The following is an 18,811-nucleotide window of genomic DNA, read 5'->3' on the forward strand; positions in this document are numbered from 1 at the left end:
AACACTATGCTACGTTCCTCTTAGTCAATCCTAAACTTGACTCACATTTCTAACTGCCTATTATTAAATGTCTCTAAGTAGATGTGTGACAAGTACTTTTAAGCTAAGAATTCAGTTATCCCTGGCTTCTCTCTCTCCCTCATCCACCCCCCTAAACAGTTACTTCACCAAATCTCTCTCAAACGTGTCCCCTGTATTTCATTTCCACTGCCCTAAATCCTAATGCCTTAGCAGTTCTCCCTTCAACTATTGAAAAGGCTCCAAATGGTTTTCCTATTTCCATCCTTAGAAGCCAAAAAACCCTCCTATGGTTATCTTTTTAAAACACAGATCTTATCATATCACTTATCAGCACAGCCTAGAAGGCCTTCACAATGTTGCTACAACCTATGGTGCCACGCTCCATAATTTAGCCTATTCTCTCACCATATCAGATGACTACAGAACAAGACCATGTATTCTGCTTTATCTCAAAACCTCTATGTCTTTTCTCATCTGCCTAGAATGCCCTTCTTTTCTACCAGGTACCCTTCACACATCTTTTTAAAAATTATTCAAATATTGCCTCATGAAACCTTCCAAAATATCCCTGAACAGAATTTGCCATACATTTTATATCTATAGCATATCATATTATGCCACAATTTATACATTTCAAACTCCTTTACTAGACTATTCACTCATAAATGGCCAGGACCATGTCTGATACATGTTTGTATTCCCCAATATCTGTAAGATACTTGGCACAAAAATGTTTAATAAATGTTTGATAGTTAAATTAAGCTCTCTAGGTAGTGCCCAGAGCACAAATATATTACATGATTTACTAAAGAGTGAGTCACCTACATAAAATATCAGACCTCCAGAGAGGAAAGTTGCCATTGTTTTAAAAACTGCAATGTCCATCTGGCAAACTGGTTCTTATTTAAGTTGTCACACCCATTCACCAACACAGCCACAGCAATGCCTGTAGCAAGTCAAAAACAGAACGAAACAAAACAAAAAACCCTGAAAGTGCACTTTTAGATACATTAAGTGGCTTAACAAGTACCAAGCTGAAACCCTACTGCTCCACTGGAGTATATACAGTACATTATTTTGACCTAAAAATTTTTAAGATATACATTATTACTTGGTCTCTTCAATAAGAAAAGAACTCCAGTGCAGCAAGACTGGTAAAAGAGCTGATTCTGACGAGCTCTGCAACACTACAGGCCTTCCAAGATGAACTTGCTATAAACTTGAACATCAAAAACTAAATAAACTGGGCTCCTTGCATGAAGCTTTTTAGTACTGTCCATATGAATACTTAACTGAAAAAAAAGTCCTCCAATAAAAAAAGACAGTTTTAGTTTGAGATCTATGCCAAGATAATTACTTTTTTCTATACAATCAAAAGCTACCAATAAAGCAATAAATGTCGTGAAAAGTTTTCCACTATTTTCTCACTCAAGTGGCTTGGAATTTAATAATGGAGAAACAAAAATTTATTTCTAAAACCAGTTTACTTGTCCTGCAAAGTATCAGTTTAAGATCATCTTAACCCATGGTTTATTGAGAACTGGGAGGGCTAATGCTGAATTTTGGAGAAACTAACAAGCAAATCACACCCATTTCAATTTTTTTTTGCTAAGTCCTGTACTAAGCTAACATCTGAGGACTGGGTTTGGGTTTGTCTTTTTTGGTGCGTTAGTTATCTTGACTGACTTTTTTCTGATTAGAAATACTTCAGATAAAAAAGAAAAGCAATCCAGAAATACAGAAATGAATGTCTCCCTCCTATGATACCACCACAGAAATAACTAACATTAACAACTCAGTATATATTTCTCTAGGACATTTCTTCTTACACATCTTTTAAAACAGTATATTGTATGTACTGTTATGTAATTTTTCCCCCATTTAGCAATCTATCTTAAGCATCTTTTCTTGTCAGTATATAAAGCTCCTGTTTGTTCTAAGTGCTGTATAATATCCTGCAGTATGGATGACACCCCCATTGATGAGAATTTCACTGTTTTCAACTTTTCACTATCTCAGATCAGCTGCAATGAATAATTCTGTACATTATCTTGTATTTCTGTAGAATCAATCTGAAAATGAAATACTGTGTCAAGGATACATTTTCAATTTTAAATGAATATTGACCTCTAAAAGGGTCATATCATACCTGCCTATCAAGAATGCACTACAGTGCATTTCTTTTTAAATAGAAATGAGGTCTTGCTATGTTGCCCAGGCTGTTCTCAAACTCCTGGCCTCAAGTGATCCTCCCACCTGGGCCTCCCAAAGTGCTGGGATTACAGGCGTGATCCACTGTGCCCAGCCTAGAGTGCCTTTTTCCTTCATACCCACATAGACTTTAGGTATGAGCAACCTTTTTGCTCTTATCAACATCTTGAAAGATTAAAAAACAAAAAAGGCCAGTTTCAATTTGCCTTTATTCACTTGTTAATAAAGTTGAATAACTTTTATATGCCTACTGACCATTTGTGTTTCTTTTGTAAACTGCCAAAGTTTTTTGAAGGTCTGTCATTTTTTTAAAAAGGGGCTCTTTATCTCTACACCGACCTAAGCATACAAGAGTGGCTAATTAGAATAATCTAGCAAAGATTGGATGCACATCTCAGATACAGACTCAATTCTAATAGGATATGTAGCATTAGAACAAGTAAAGTTTACATTTTACTCTCAATACCGTAAAAAAAAAAGACAGGCTTTGAAGCAAAACAAACTTGATTATAGATCCCCTCTCTCTACCACTTGCTATGTGAGCTTGAGAAATTACTGACACTTTTTAAGTGCTAGTTTTAACTGTGAAATGAAAAAAGTACATACCTTATGAAATAATTATGAGTATTAAACGTGAGAGGATAGTGTGTGTGTGTGTGTGTGTGTGCGTGTACATAGAGCATGCTTGGCACACATGAAGTACCAAATGTTACTTAACCTATTCTTTCTCCTAGAAAAAAGTAAATAGCTTACTGATTTATCAATAGATATTTGTGTCTCCCAAGTTCTTACAGAGGCCACATTCCTTGGTGATCTCATTTGGTTCCATGGCTTTAAATGCCATCTATACACTGATGACTTGAAGTTTATCTCTAGTCCTAATCTCTCTCAAGAACTCCAGGCTCTCCATGTTCTAATTTGGGCAAAAAAAAAAAAATATTCCAGGCTCACATAGCTACCTCCTTGAAATCTCCACTTGATGTCTAATATCTTAAAAGTGACATGTTCAAAACCAAACTCTTGATCTTCTCTCCCATATCTGTTCTCTCCGTGGCCTTCTCCATCTCAGCTGGTGCCAACTCCACCCATCCTTCTACTTCCTTAAAATGAATCCTGACTCCTCTTTCTCAAGCCCTATATTCAATGTGAAATTATGTTGGCTCTATCTGCAAAATATATCTGGAATCTGACTGGCTCTTGCCATTTTCACTGCTACATCCTGCCTAAGGTACCATTATCTCTCACTGGATTATTGCAAATAACCTCCTAAATTCTCTCTTGCCTTCTCTTACCTAAGTCAGATCATATCACTCCTTTTGACTCAAAATAAAAGCAAAACTCATAACTCTTCCCCATTCCTCACTATACACTAGTCTTATCAGCTCTCTAATAATGTGTCAGGCATTCTCCATCTCTAAGACCATTGCTCTAGCTATCCCTCTGCCTGAGATACTTTCTCCTGGCAACCGGCTTGGCTATCCTTCTTCCAGTCTACACTCAAATCCAATTTTCCATGAGGTTTACCCTGACCTACCAATTTCATTCTGTAACAACCCAATTCCTACATTTCCATGGCCTCTTACTCTATTCTACTTTCACAAAAAATAGGACTTGTCATCTTTTAACATACTATAAAATTACTGCAGTTGGATTTATAAATATTGTCTGCCTTATCCAGTAAGATGTTAAGGCCCACAAAGGAAGGGATCTTTTATCTATTTTGTTCACTAATGAATCCTATGAATCTAAAACAGTACCTAAGAGAGTAAACAATAAATGTTTGTTAACTAATTAAATAAATGAATGAATCTCCATTTATTATTAGCCCAAATTACACTAAGCTAAATGTAAGTTCTTTATAGACATTATCTGTATATATTAAATTTATAATATATATCTGAGGAGCTTGCTAAAAATTTTTTTTAAAAGCTATGCCCAGCCTTAGTGGCTCGCACCTATAATCCCAGCATTTTGGGAGGCAGAGGTGAGAGGACTGCTTAAGGCCAAGAGTGTGGACTGAGCAAAACAGAGACATCATTTCTGCAAAAAATAGAAAAGTTAGCCAAGTGTGGTGGTGCTTGCCTGTTACAAGACTCAGCTACTCTGGAAGCTGAGGTGGGAGTATTGTTTGAGCCCAGGAGTTTGAGATTGCAGTGAGCTATAATGACACCACTGTACTCTAGCCCAGGCACCAGAGTAAGACCTTGTCTCAAAAAAAGGAGGTATCTATATCAAGATGTAGATGCACAATAAAATACTGGTATATAATCAGTAACACTATTTTTTATTACATACACAAATAAAATCCCCCAGTGACCATTAGACTATTTACAAATATTAACTTATTAAGTTACCAAATATGTCATTTACATAACTATCTCTAAATGTGTGAGCCATCAGGAAAAAGAAAATCTTGCTGGGGCAGGTATCATGTAGATGAATATTTCAAATATCTTATGTTCAGCAAATGGTATATAAAATACACAGGTTTTTTTTTTTAACGTACCAAGTTTGAACCAGATTACTGGAGATTCTGTATGTTAACATATGTATGTATCATGTATTTGTATAAATTTATATATATATATAAAATACACTAATACATAACAATTTGGTACCATCATTTATAATGGCAAGACTATAAACAATCTACATACTCATTATAAAAAATCTGATAATACAAACATACCATGGAATATTATGCAGCCATGAAAAAGAATAAGGTAGATTCCTATGTGTGAATCTGGAACAAACTATAAGATAAGTGATTAGGTGAGAAAATTCTAAGTGCATTAGGTTTCCATATGTACATTTAAGCATGTATGTGTATATTATATAGTAATACATGTGTTAGAAGTAGGGAAATATATGAATGATAGTACAGGCAAAGAATATTTGTGGATAGATATAAAAACCAGAAAAAGGAACTGTCTTTTTTAAGAGAGGGATTAGGAAATAAAGAGGAAAGGAGAGTATTTTTCACTGTGTACCCTTTTGTGCTATTTAAATTTAACCTGCATATGTATTAATATTACATTTTTAATTCCAAAAATAAGATATTGCTCCTATTTTTCTAAGGATGGATTTTTTTTTTTCTTTTTGTCTCATTCTGTCAGCCAGGCAAGAGTGCAGGGGTATGATCATAACTCACTGCAGCCTCAAACTCCTGAGCTGAAGGGATCCTCCCACCTCAGCCTCCCAAGTAGCTGGGACTTACAGGTATGTGCCACCATACCCAGCTAATTTTTTTTTTTTTTTTTAATTCTTTAGAGATGAGATCTCACTATACTGCTCAGGCTGGTCACAAACTCCTGGTCTCAAGCAATCCTCCCGCCTTAGCCTGGGATTACAGCTGCAAGCCACTGCGCCTGGCTTACAGTTGGGATTTTTTTTTTTAAATATTAAAAATATAATTTAAGATCGGGCGTGGTGGCTCATGCCTGTAATCCTAGCACTCTGGGAGGCTGAGGCAGGTGGATCGCTGGAGGTCAGGAGTTCAAGACCAGCCTGAGAAAGAGCGAGACCCCATCTCTACTAAAAATAGAAATAAATTATCTGGCCAACTAAAATATATATAGAAAAAATTAGCCGGGCATGGTGGCACATGCCTGTAGTCCCAGCTACTCAGGAGGCTGAGGCAGTAGGATCGCTTAAGCCCAGGAGTTTGAGGTTGCTGTGAGCTAGGCTGACGCCACGGCACTCACTCCAGCCCGGGCAACAAAGCGACACTCTGTCTCAAAAAATATATATATAATTTAAAACTAACTTTAGAAAAACAGGAACAAAATCTTTGTTTTTTAAAGAAAAAGCAAGGGAGACATACCAAAAGAGAGATATCAAAGAAGGAAGAGCTTTTTCTAGAAAAGAGCTACATGCCCATTAACTCAGCCAAGCTTAGTGAGATCAGCACACCTATACAAAGAGTCCCCACCTTACAATGATTCCACTTTTTAAGAATGGTTTAGAAACCGTACTTCAAATTTTGAAGTTTAATTTTTTTCCCAGGCCAGTGATATGTGGTATAATACTCTCTCATTGTGCTTGGCAGCAACACGGAACAGCAACTTATGAGGGTAAACAACCGATACTCTACAGTATACTGTGTTGCCAGATAATTTTGCCCAAATCTAAGTTAATGGAAGTGTTCTGAGCACATTTAAGATATGCTAGGCTAAACTATGAGGTTTGGTAGGTTAAGTGTATTAAATACTTTTTTGGCATACAATATTTTCAACTTACAATGAGTTTATCAGCACATAACCTCATTCATTGTAAGCCAAAAATATCATTAAATCAAAAATGCATTTAGTACCCTGATAAATCCAACATAAAGTTAAAAAATCATAAATGTAATCATTATAAATCGAACCATCATAAATCCCTGATGGGTCTATGTCCTAATAAACCCACTATGAAGTCTTAAATCAGGGACCATCTTCACACAAACCAAATGACTAGCCTAAGGCCACAAAGTTATTTTGTAAAAGCACTAAAATCAAAATCTCAGGACCCCCAATCCAGCACTAATTGCTAAATACTGAAATGAGACACAAATACTTTAAGTACTGATTTGCCAACAACTACATTTATGTGCCACATAATGACATTTTGGTCAATGACAGACTGAATATACAATGGTGATCCCATAAGATTACAATACTGTGTTGTTTTTTTTTTTTTGAGACAGAGTCTCACTTTGTTGCCCGGGCTAGAGTGAGTGCCATGGCGTCAGCCTAGCTCACAGCAACCTCAAACTCCTGGGCTCAAGCGATCCTACTGCCTCAGTCTCCCGAGTAGCTGGGACTACAGGCACGCGCCACCATGCCCGGCTAATTTTTTCTATATATATTTTAGTTGTCCATATAATTTCTTTCTATTTTTAGTAGAGACGGGGTTTCGCTCTTGCTCAGGCTGGTCTCGAACTCCTGACCTTGAGCGATCCACCCGCCTCGGCCTCCCAGAGTGCTAGGATTACAGGCATGAGCCACCGTGCCTGGCCACAATACTGTATTTTTACTGTACCTTTTCTGTGTTTACATACACACATAATCACTACTGTATTACCACTGCTTATGGTTTTTGGTACAGTAACATACTGTACAGCTTTGTAGCCTAGGAGCAGTAGGCTACACCATCTAAGTTTGTGTGAGTACACTCTATGATGTATGCACAATGTTGAGGCTGCCTAAAGAGAAATTTCTCCAAATGTATCCCAGTCATTAAGGGATACATGACTATATAAGATGATAGCATATAAAACAAATATTTTATATTATTCCATTTTGGCTCACTAAACTACTTTATAAACAGGACATAAAGTTAATATGAAAAAGTAAATGTGAGAAACGCTGCTACAAAACTTGTGTATGTGTGCACACACACTCATACATATGCGCTATGGACTGAATTGTGTTCTCCCAAAATTCATATCTGAAGCCCTAGCACCCAACGTGCCTATATTTGGAGACAAGGCCTTCAGGAAATAATTAAAGGTAAATAAGGTCATAAGGGTGAGGCCTTAATCCAACAGGGCTGGTGTCCTTTATAAGAAAAGGAAGAAACATCAGAGCTCTCCTCTGCACAAGCACCCAGAAAAGGTCACACAAGGACAACGCGGCTGGTCTGCAAGCCAGGAGAGAGCCCTCTTCAGGAACCCAATTGTCCAGCACCTTGATCTGGGACTTCCAGCCTCTGGAACTCTTGAGAAAATAAATTTCTGTTATTTAAACTACTATGATGTTTTGTTAAAGCAGACCAAGCTAATAACAATATATATTTATATATGGTGCATATAAGAAAACATTTTTAAATATATATATACCAGGTATGTGTCTGTATGATACATGTATAAAAAAGGTCTAAATATACAAACTACTAACAATGATTAACCCTGGGCAATAAGAGGAGATTGGTTTACTTTGACTTTACACTTCTGTTCCAATGGAAATTTTTACCAAAAAAAGTGTGACTTTTATCATTTAAAAACTAAATTAGCCAAATGGTGGCTCATACCTAACTACCAGCTCCTCAAGAGGCTGAGGCAGGAAGATGGGTTGAAGCTAGAGAGGCTGCAATGAGTATGCCTGTGAATAGTCACTGGACTCTAGCCTTGGTAGAGTGCACTCTAGCCTGAGACCCCAACTCTTAAAAAAATAAATTAAAGGAATTAAAAATAAATCAAGGCTGGTCCAAGTGCAGTGGTGTTTACAACTAATTGATCACAACCAGTTCCTTTTCCACTCCTGCTTCACTTGTCCAGCCTAAAAAATTTTTTTTAATAAAAAATAAAAATTAATTAACAGAATGAAAACCAATCCTAAAATGGATAGACAAGTGAAAAATACTTAAATCTGTCAGTAAATATTCCTTAAAATCCTAGCACAAACTTTTAAAATATGTCTAGGTACTTTAAGTGTTCATAGCTTTGTATACAAAAGCAGATATGTCTAAAGAAAAGCAAGCAAAAAAATGCTTCTCCAAAATAAAGGTGGATATAAATTTTCCAAGTTAAAAAAAGAGGGAGGAAAAACTCAACAATAAAAATAAATACACTCTTGACACACATAGCAACTTGGCTACATCTAAAGGGAATTGGGCTGAGTCAAAAAAAAGCTAACCCCAAAGGGTTACGTGCTAAATAATTCCATTTATGGAACACTCTTGAAGTGACAAAATTACAGAAATGGAGAACAAGTTACTGGTTGCCAGGTTGGGAGGGAAAGCAGATTATAAAAAGGCAACTTGAGGGTGATGGAACTGTTTGTTCTATGTTTTAACTGTGCTGGTGGGGACAGAACAAACCTACATGTAATAAAATTCCATAGAACTAAATGCAGATGTCCATCAACTTACAATACGGTTACATCCCAATAAATCCATCATAAATTGAAAATATTCTAAATTGCTGGGCGTGGTGAGGCGGGCTCACACCTGTAACCCTAGCACTCTGGGAGGATGGATTGAGCTCAGGAGTTTGAGGTTGCAGTGAGCTATGATGACGCCACTGCACTCTATCCCAGGTGACAGAGCAAGATTCAGGAAAAGGACACAGAAAAAAGAAAATATTCTCTCACGCCTATAATCCTAGCACTCTGGGAGGCCGAGGTGGGCGGATCGTTTGAGCTCAGGAGTTCGAGACCAGCCTGAGCAAGAGCGAGACCCCATCTCTACTAAAAATAGAAAGAAATTATATGGACAGCTAAAAATATATATAGAAAAAATTAGCCGGGCATGGTGGCGCATGCCTGTAGTCCCAGCTACTCGGGAGGCTGAGACAGGAGGATCCCTTGAGCTCAGGAGTTTGAGGTTGCTGTGAGCTAGGCTGACGCCACGGCACTCACTCTAGCCTGGGCAACAGAGTGAGACTCTGTCTCAAAAAAAAAAAGAAAATATTCTAAATGCATTTAATACATCTAACCTACCAATTACAGGCATGAGCCCGGCCTCACTGTATTATTTCTTATAATTGCATGTGACTCTACAATTATCTCAAAAAGTTAGCTTAAAAATAGGGGAAAATTCTACAAAATAGCATAAAACAGGACGATGTTTAGTTTTGCCTTTGGCAATGATTTATCTTCTTGGAGGGTCATTTCAAATTTACTTTCATGGAAAGAAGTACTTTACTCGTCAACTGACTTTTTTTTTTTTTTTTTTTTGAGACAGAGTCTCACTCTGTTGCCCGGGCTAGAGTGAGTGCCGTGGCGTCAGTCTAGCTCACAGCAACCTCAAACTCCTGGGCTTAAGCGATCCTACTGCCTCAGCCTCCCGAGTAGCTGGGACTACGGGCATGCGCCACCATGCCCGGCTAATTTTTTGTATATATATATTTTAGTTGTCCATATAATTTCTTTCTATTTTTAGTAGAGACGGGGTCTCACTCTTGCTCAGGCTGGTCTCGAACTCCTGACCTCGAGCGATCCACCCGCCTCGGCCTCCCAGAGTGCTAGGATTATAGGCGTGAGCCACCGCGCCCGGCCTCAACTGACTCTTACCTGGACTAATGTTAGTACATCCCTCTTTGAGTTTTCCTCATTAAACTTATCAAGACCTAATATTACCTTACACATGTTCATGTCCTCCACTAGGATGTAAACTCACTCCATTAGGGAACCATCTTGTTTTGTTATATTTCTGTCACCTAGATGAGAGCTTATCACCTTGCAAGCACAATATTAAATGAGTGAAATGAATGATATTATAAAGTCTTTATTACATACTTTGTGTATTATTCCAATAAAAATGATTAAACCTAGGCCAGCAATTCTAGTGGCAAATTCCCAGTACTCACTTTCCCGTCAGTTAATACAGGGTTGTGGCATGAAAAGTGTAGTCCTGGCTTAAATAGAAACAACTCTGACACACACATACTCCAAAGTTAATATATGAACTTCAAGTTATCCAAGGTACTGCTCTCCTCCAATCAGACAGATAACCACAATTCAATATCTGCAGCTATTTTATTGGTTTTGGGAAAGAAAGGGTTATAGATTTACTATTTACTATTAATATTCAATAATAGCAGCAACTAAAACTGAAATCTCACTATGTGCCAGGCAATGCCTGATAGTTAATAACAGTACTGAGGTAGGTGCCATTATTATCTCCACTTTTAAGATGAAAAAAACTGAGGCTTAAAAGTTAAAAATTTACTCAAAGGCACAAAGCTAGTCAATAAAGGAGCCAGGATTCCATCTGAGATATGTCTAATTCCTAAGCCTTCACTACCAACTAAACTAGGAGAACTGAAAAGTTTAAGTGTATTTTGATACTTACTTTTTGTATTTGAGACTTACTAAATAAATTTATTGGCTTTCAAATAAATTAATGTACATATAAAATACAAATATTGGCATAATAAATATTTTAGCTGCTAAAAATTGTGCACTTTGAAGATTAAAACCATTTTGAAAATCCAGCTAATTGAAAATATTAGAATTACATCATTAAATGTCAAGAATCAATAATTCAGCTGAATAAGAATCAAATCACATTTGAGCCTTAGAAAATCCTAAGCTTAACAAATATGAAATGTCAAAAATAAATGCTTTTTTTTTTTAAGTAAACTGTTATCTCCCAAACAACTATCTTGAATGCCAGAACATGTTTCCTACCACAACGCCAGTTCAAGAGTTAAAGAAAATGTCATACATACTATATGCTTAAAAGGTGAGCAACAAATAAAAGAACAGTCCTTTACAGGGTTGAAACATCACTGTAACTAAGTATACTAAGAAAAAGCCTTCATGCTTCAGTTTTCCAATGTGTGCAAAGTAAGGATAAAACTTTCTCACCCACTTACCTCCAAGGTTTTAACACCATCTGAAAACACTAACAAAACAATTCTGCAAAATGTTTTTCTTTACCTCCCACCTTCACCTGTTTACATCTTGTCCTATCTTTCACATCCAACTCTTCTACCTATTATTGTGTGTTAATTAGTACCCAATTAAGGGACAAAAATGCAAATGCCTAGTTATAAAAGTCACCCAATTTAAGGAGAATGACAAAATGGAGAGAGTCTTGCCAAATCAACAGCCTTAATTCCAATATAGGTAAGAGATGCTCTTCAAGGGAAGCCAGAAATCTGTATTTCTACAATAAACCTTTTGATTTTTTTGTTGTCCAATAATTCTACTAAAGCCCACAAACACGGGGATTAAAAACACAAAAATTATACCATAAATTTTGGCTACCAAAGGGGCTACAATTACAAGATGAGTAATACCAAGTTTTCAAGAGAATGTGGAACTGGAACTCTCATACACTCTGGAAGGAATGTAAATGTGTTAATCATTTCAGAAACCTGTTTGACATCATCTACTAAAACTGAACATGTACATACCCTATTATTCTATGCATACCCTATTATGACCCAGCAATTCCACTCCTAGATGATCCAACAGAAATATATATACTTGCTCACCAAAAAAGATGTACAAGAATTCTTAGTAGACAAAAACTGAAAATAGTCCAAATAAGAAAATAAAATGTGGTATATTCACACAACATAACACTGTACAGAAATGAGACTAAAAGGCTATCCTGCACACATGAATGGATCTCACAAACCCATTGAAAGCAGCCCACAAAGAGAGTACATACTACATGACTCCATTGCTATAAAGTTCAAAAAGTACAAGAAAAGTACAAAATAGTTTCTTGTGTTAGAAATTAGGTTACCGTTGAGAAAGGGTGGTGACTGGGAGGGGGCAAGAGGAGGACTTCTGCAGGTACTGATTATGTTTTGTTTTGTTTTTTTAATTGAGACAGAGTCTGTCTCTGTTGCCCCTGCTAGAGTGTCATGGCATCAGCCTAGCTCACAGCAACCTCAGACTCCTGGGCTCAAGCCAAGCAATCCTTCTGCCTCAGCCTCCCAAGTAGCTGGGACTACAAGCATGCGCCACCATGCTCAGCTAATTTTTTCTACATGTTTTTAGTTGTCCAGCTAATTTCTTTCTATTCTTAGTAGAGACGGGGGTCTCACTCTTGCTCAGGCTGGTCTCGAACTCCTGAGCTCAAACGATCCTGCCACCGCGCCTCGGCTTCCCAGAGTGCTGGGATTATAGGCATGAGCCACCATGCCCGGCCCGGTACTGATTATGTTCTATTTCTTGATGTGAATGCTGATTATATAGTATGTGTTCTCTTGTGAAAGTAAATTCCAAGAATGTATTATTTGTACACTTTTGTCTAGGTATGTTATACTTCTATAAAATGTTTAAAAACACACATACGTGCACATACAAGATACCAGGGAGGCCAATTTCTGTAGGCACATCCAGCTTATCAGAGCAGATCAGCTTATGACTGCTCAGCTAAAGAAATACTATACATTTCTTACCCTTTGAAGAAGAGCAAAGAAAAAGCAAAAGCAAAATAAAACTGTCTCAGTGATGCTACAAGATCAAGTCAGTAACAAACTTTAAACTTCTAATAGGAATACCTCTTAGAATGTGTTATTATACTCGCCCCATTCACTTAACGGATCAACCCTGTCTCAAAAGATAGAGTAACATAGCAAAAGGTAGAAACTAGACTAAAAAGTAGACAAGTGTAAAAATTCAAACCAGCCATTAAATCACCAACACAACTCTCTTTCCTGACACAATCCTGATTCCTGAACAACTTTGCCACTCCCTGATAAGAAGCAATTTTATCTCATCCACAAGGAATCCCAACCTAGGTAGGTATTCCTGAGAGATATGGAGAAGTCTACCACAGAAAAGAGGAGCCTTAGGCTTCAGCCAGTTAAGTTACAGCAAACACTACAGAGTCCAAATACATAAATCAGCTATTTAATCAGATAACTGTTAAATGACTATTCATTTTAAAATGCTTTTTCAGCATTAACTGCCTGTCCTCTCAAGACCTAGTATCTCAACTACTTTCCTTTTCTAAGATACAGAATGGGTGCTTACCTTCACCTCCCATCTTCACCTGTTTATATCCTGTCCTATCTTTCACATATCAACTCTTCTACTCAGAGTGTACTAAATAGAAAATCCTAGAAAGATCACATATGAACTCAAATACCAGCATTTTAAAAAGTAATTCTTCCTTGTAGGTAATAAAACTGCTGTTCAGCTTCATTGTTTAAGAATCAAACACTACTCTTAAAGTAATTTGAACCACAACTCACCCATCCAGCAAAAGATTACACTGAAAATGCAAAGGTGATGCTCAAAAGTAATAAAATTCCACCAATAAGTAACCATTCTTATAAAACATCTTAAGTCACAAACTAATTTTCTTAGCATATCAGCTTCAGCAAATATATATGCATTAAAGTCAAACTCATCACAATAAACATATTATCTTTAAAAAATAACAAACACTCTCAGAAGATATTCAATAATCCTCATAGAGCAAGTAAGTGCTTAAATCTCATACCAACTTCACTGACAGTGTTAAAAAAGACAAACATGTCCAAGTTAAACTTCCTATCAAATTATTTTAAGATCTAAAAGCTCTCCAGAATTCCCAAGAAAGTAGGATTCCTATTTGGTTTAGAAATGCTCAATATACTAAGAAAAAAAAAAGGAACATCTGGCACTTGCTCTATTCTTAACTCAACATTCCATAAAATAGATAGATTACACTTACAATTGTAAACTCCACTAACAATTAAAAAGGTGCAAGTCAATAGATAATAGTAAGTGAAAAAGTAAAAAATATAAACAGCCCCTAAGATATCCGCATCTAAGTGCTCAGTCGCACATAAACGTACGCTGCACATGACAGGCACGTAAGGCACAATGAATGCTAAGAGTGTGCTTGATACAAAATTGTAAGACTGCATGCCTACTGACATCCAACAAACTTAGTCATGCTTTCAGGAAAACTATGTTGAAATGCAAATCTTGCAATCTCTACGCTAAACTCTCGATTAAACCTGAGCACACTATAAAAGCCGAAATTGCTCCCTCCTAATCCTTAGAAAGCATTTCCTGCCTGGAAAACCTATCTCACCCTAAGCCTTCCACAAACTTTTTCCGTTTTCTCAACCTACTCCATGAAGCCCTAAGCCCGCCCCTCACCTCCCGCCCCCTATCCCCACTACACACACCCACTAGGGGATCTCAACACTCGGCAGACGCCACTCCACTCGGGCACGCAAAACACATGTGCCTGCAAACCCAGCCCCTTTCCACACCCCCCGGAAACGACACCCCCTTCCTCACACTCTGCACGCCACAGCCCATCCCCCTTCCTCCCCGCCCCCACTCATATCACCCCAGTCCTCCCACTCACGTTCCCGGGAACCCAGCCTCCCCTCGCTCCCGAGCTAGCCGAAGGCAGTAGGGAGGGGAAGCAGGAAGAAGGAAGGAGGGCTCAGGCCTGGCCTAGGCCTCTCAGACCGCCTCGGGAGGTGAGGGGGGGAACCCGCGGGCCGGGCTCACTCCCGTCGGCAGGCAGGGCCTCATCCGGCCCCAGGCCTTAACTCCGCCGCCACGACCCTCCCCGCCCGGACCACACTCACTTGCCAGCCGCGGTCCATCGAGTCCCCCGCTGCTGCCTCCTCCGCCGGCTGCAGCTCCAGCCCCCGGGCACCCCAGGTCTGGCTTCTTGGGCCCGGGGGGCGGCCCCGCTCCCCCACCAGGGACCGCTCCCGGCGGAAAGCCGGCCACGGGCGCACCCGCCAGAGCCAGGGGGACGCTGTTGCTATGGAGGCCGAGGCCCGGGGCAGCCCCGGCGGCCGGGTCCTCATGCAGGAACTGACACTCCTCCCCGTAGAAGCAAGTCTTATCCTTGGCGTAGTAGCGGCAGTACTTCAGCTTCACTCCAGCCGCCGCCCCGCCGGGGACACCCCCGACCCCCGGCGGGGCCACCACGGCCACTGCCGCCGCCAGCGAGGAGGAGGAAGGGGAGGCGGCGGCCGAGGGGGGCGGGAGGCCGCCGCCACTGTTCATGGCAACGCCGCAGCCTCGTCTTCCGCCGCCGCCCGAGGAGCCGCCGCCGTCGCCACCACCATAGACGGGGGAGGGAAGGAAGACGCTGCCGGTGCCGGATAAAAGCCTGGGCGGGTGGGTCTGTCCCGCTGCGGGAGCCGGAGCCGCCCGGGGAGAGGGGGGGAGGGGAGAGGGGAGGGAGGAGGGGGTAGGAAGGAGGGGAGGGGAGGGGGAGAGTTGGGATTCTCTCACTCACTCTCTCGTTCTCTTTTCTTAAAGGGGCCGCGCGGGACGACGGGGTGGGCGCGCGGGCCCAGACGGGGACTTCGAGGGCGCGGGCAGGGGAAGAGGGAGCGGCGGCAGCGAGCGGGTGGGGAGGGCGGACGAGCCAGTTTATTTTTAAATTCTGCCTCCACTCGTTTTCTCGCGCTCTGGTTCCTCGGAGTTGTTTATTCCATTTTCCTCTTCCTGAGACGGCCGTCGTCGCTGCGCGTGCGCGCCGAGGCGCAGTGGCTTGTGGGTAGCGGGAGAGCGAGGGGAAGCCTGGCCGGGCGTCGGGCCCCCGGGGGCATCCGCGAGCTGGCGGCGGTTGGACCGGTGGTGCTCCCTGGCGTTCCCGGACGCCGATCGAGTGCTGAAGGTCCCAGGAGACCTGATACCTTACTTTTTCTTATATTCTCTTACCTATAAAGCCAGATGTCATTTTTTAAGTGACTAGAAAAAATTGACAGAACGTAAACGGTCATTTGGAGGGGCCGCACCTGGGGACGAGGCCCGAGCTCTATATGAAGAAGAATTTGTTTGCCACACTTCCTCTCCCTCTTTCCTTTTTTCACCCCCTCACCCCCTCCTTTCTCTCCCCCTCACAGGTGATGAGAACAGCAAAACCGATTAACTTCTGGGCCCTTTGTCCAAAAATTGAGCCAAAAAAAGGTTGATTTAGTCATACCCCCTGCTCAGCGCAGCACCTGTTTTCTCTATTATATTACTAAAGGCCCTTGGCAAATTATTATGAAAAATAAGATGCCACCTGGGACAACACTGCCTGGGCAGCACCGGAAGGTTTCATTTGTAAATGTGTACTGGAGTTGCTTTTCTCCAGTCAGCCTCGTCTTGATTGGAAATTCCATTTTTAAAAGATAGTTTTTCCCTCAGCGATCTCTGATGTTTTGCTCTAACATATATTTTTTTTAAGTTTTCAGGAATTTTAAATAATGACTATGAATAGAAAAATAATTTTAACATTTTAGTTTTTCTCTGTAAAAGATTTTCACAAACTGCAGCTCTCTGTTCTAAAGGGGAGGGGATGGCAGTATTTAAGGATTTGTGGCGAACAGGAAGGCACAGAAGAAAGGATATAAGCAAAAGTACCACACTGCAAAAAGGGGGAAAGGTGGATTCTGTAGATCACAAACTGGTAAGCCTGGTGATGTTCCTTAACTAAATTTAAAAATAATAAATTGTATTATGTCTTTCTGTTTAAAAGCATTTTCACTTATTTAATTATTCAGCAGGTATTTATTAATACCCATTATGTGTACCAAGAAATGTGCTAGGAGCTAGGGAAGCAAATGTGAACAAGATGCAGTTTTACCTAAGTTCAAATGGTTTATTGTCCAACTGGGGCGGGAAGCATAAAGTACACAGATGATTATAAACTAATGTCTTAAGTGCTAACTTAAAGTTATTGGTTATTAGAGGGTGTTAAAGATGTTAGACTTCCTGGATAAAGTTAATACCTTAGTAGCAGGGATTGAGAACATCACAGAATTCAGGCAGATCTCGGTTTGAAACCCAGTGCCTACACTTAATAGCTGTGTTACTCTGAGTAAGTTGTTTCACTTCTCTGTGCCTTATCTGTACAACTGGAATGAAAATACTACCTATTTTATAAAGTATAAACGAATAATGTACATAAAGTGTCCCATGCCTCGTAAGAATTCAGTAGGTTATAGCTATTGCTATTAGTAGTATTGCTGTTAGTAGTAGCCAGTGTATAGGGGAAGAGCATTCTAGGCAAAGTAAGCAGCTTGTGCAAAAGGCTGTGAGGTGAAAAAGAGTTTAGATTATTAGGAAGAATAGTGATAATGGAGAATTGAGCAGAGTCCACAAAAGTCCTAGTAGGGCAATGTTAAAGGATTGGATTTTTTTCTGGAGGGCAATGGGAGTTGTTATGGGGATTTTAAAAGTCTAGTAACGACATTCAGATTTCCCTTTAGAAATATTGATCCTCATAAGAACCCTGTGAGGCAAGTATAGAAGATGGGTTATCACCAATTTATACATGAACAAACTGAGTAAGACCTGGAGTAACACAGTTACCAGCTTGTAACTCAACAAGCCAGGACTTGAACCCAGGACTTTAAATTACAAAACCTGTTCTATATTATACATTTTGCCATTTTTAAATGAACATATGTGTCTTCTGATGTCTTGGAAAGGAAAATGGTGTTTATGGTGAGATACACAGGTTCATTAAGTTAATGCCATAACTTTGAGAATCTACTTTAACTGAAAATCTACTATTGTATTATGTACTACACATGTTCTTTGCTATGTACAAAAATGTATAAGATACAGCCTTTGTCCTCAAGACTATATGGGAATCATGGGGGAAAAGCCAAAGATAAGTAAATTATCCCTCAGTAGCACATTTGAGAAAGTTTTCATCTCCATCTTTGTGAACAAGATAAAGAAAAGTAGACTAAGATACTACAGTTAAGTGGCTTCAGTACTCTTTGGTTTAGTCATAATCAAAATTTGGTAAAACTGGCTTTGAAGCTGCTTGAAGAATTTGCAAAGAATATTGGTAAATTGATACACGTCAAATAGTCTTTACTGCCCTCTTTTGGACTCTGTCCTTAGCATATTAATATGTAAAAATTTTATGTACTACCTGGATGAAGAAATATATAGCAGACTTTGTAGTATATTGTAAAACTGGTAGGGACAGATAATGCAATAAATGACAAATTAGGATGGTAAATCTCCATCAGCTGGAAAAATAGATGGTGCTAACAAAATTAAACTTAAGACGAATAAGTGTTAAGTTTTTGAATCTGAATTAAATAGGAAAACAGGATAAACACGTGCTTTGGTAGATAGTTGATGATGTACATTGCCTTTGAACTATTACTATGCTACTTGGCAAATAAATTCTGAGAGAATAACTGTAATAGTAAGTTTTC

At 39.5% G+C, this 18,811-nt stretch overlaps 1 protein-coding gene across 2 annotated transcripts in view; it reads right to left on the minus strand.

The window, feature by feature from the left end:
- Positions 1-15,784, minus strand: part of PAN3 (poly(A) specific ribonuclease subunit PAN3) — a 131,775-nt gene extending 115,991 nt beyond the window's left edge. For both annotated transcript variants that reach the window (XM_069467400.1, XM_069467401.1), the window contains exon 1: positions 15,215-15,784. In XM_069467400.1, the coding sequence (XP_069323501.1) occupies positions 15,215-15,644 (430 nt within the window). In that variant the 5' untranslated portion in view covers positions 15,645-15,784. The remainder of the gene's footprint in view (positions 1-15,214) is intronic.
- Between the last annotated feature and the right edge of the window lie 3,027 nt (positions 15,785-18,811).

The sequence above is a fragment of the Eulemur rufifrons genome, chromosome 4 (assembly GCF_041146395.1).
Source record: "Eulemur rufifrons isolate Redbay chromosome 4, OSU_ERuf_1, whole genome shotgun sequence".
Taxonomy (NCBI): Eukaryota; Metazoa; Chordata; class Mammalia; order Primates; family Lemuridae; genus Eulemur; species Eulemur rufifrons.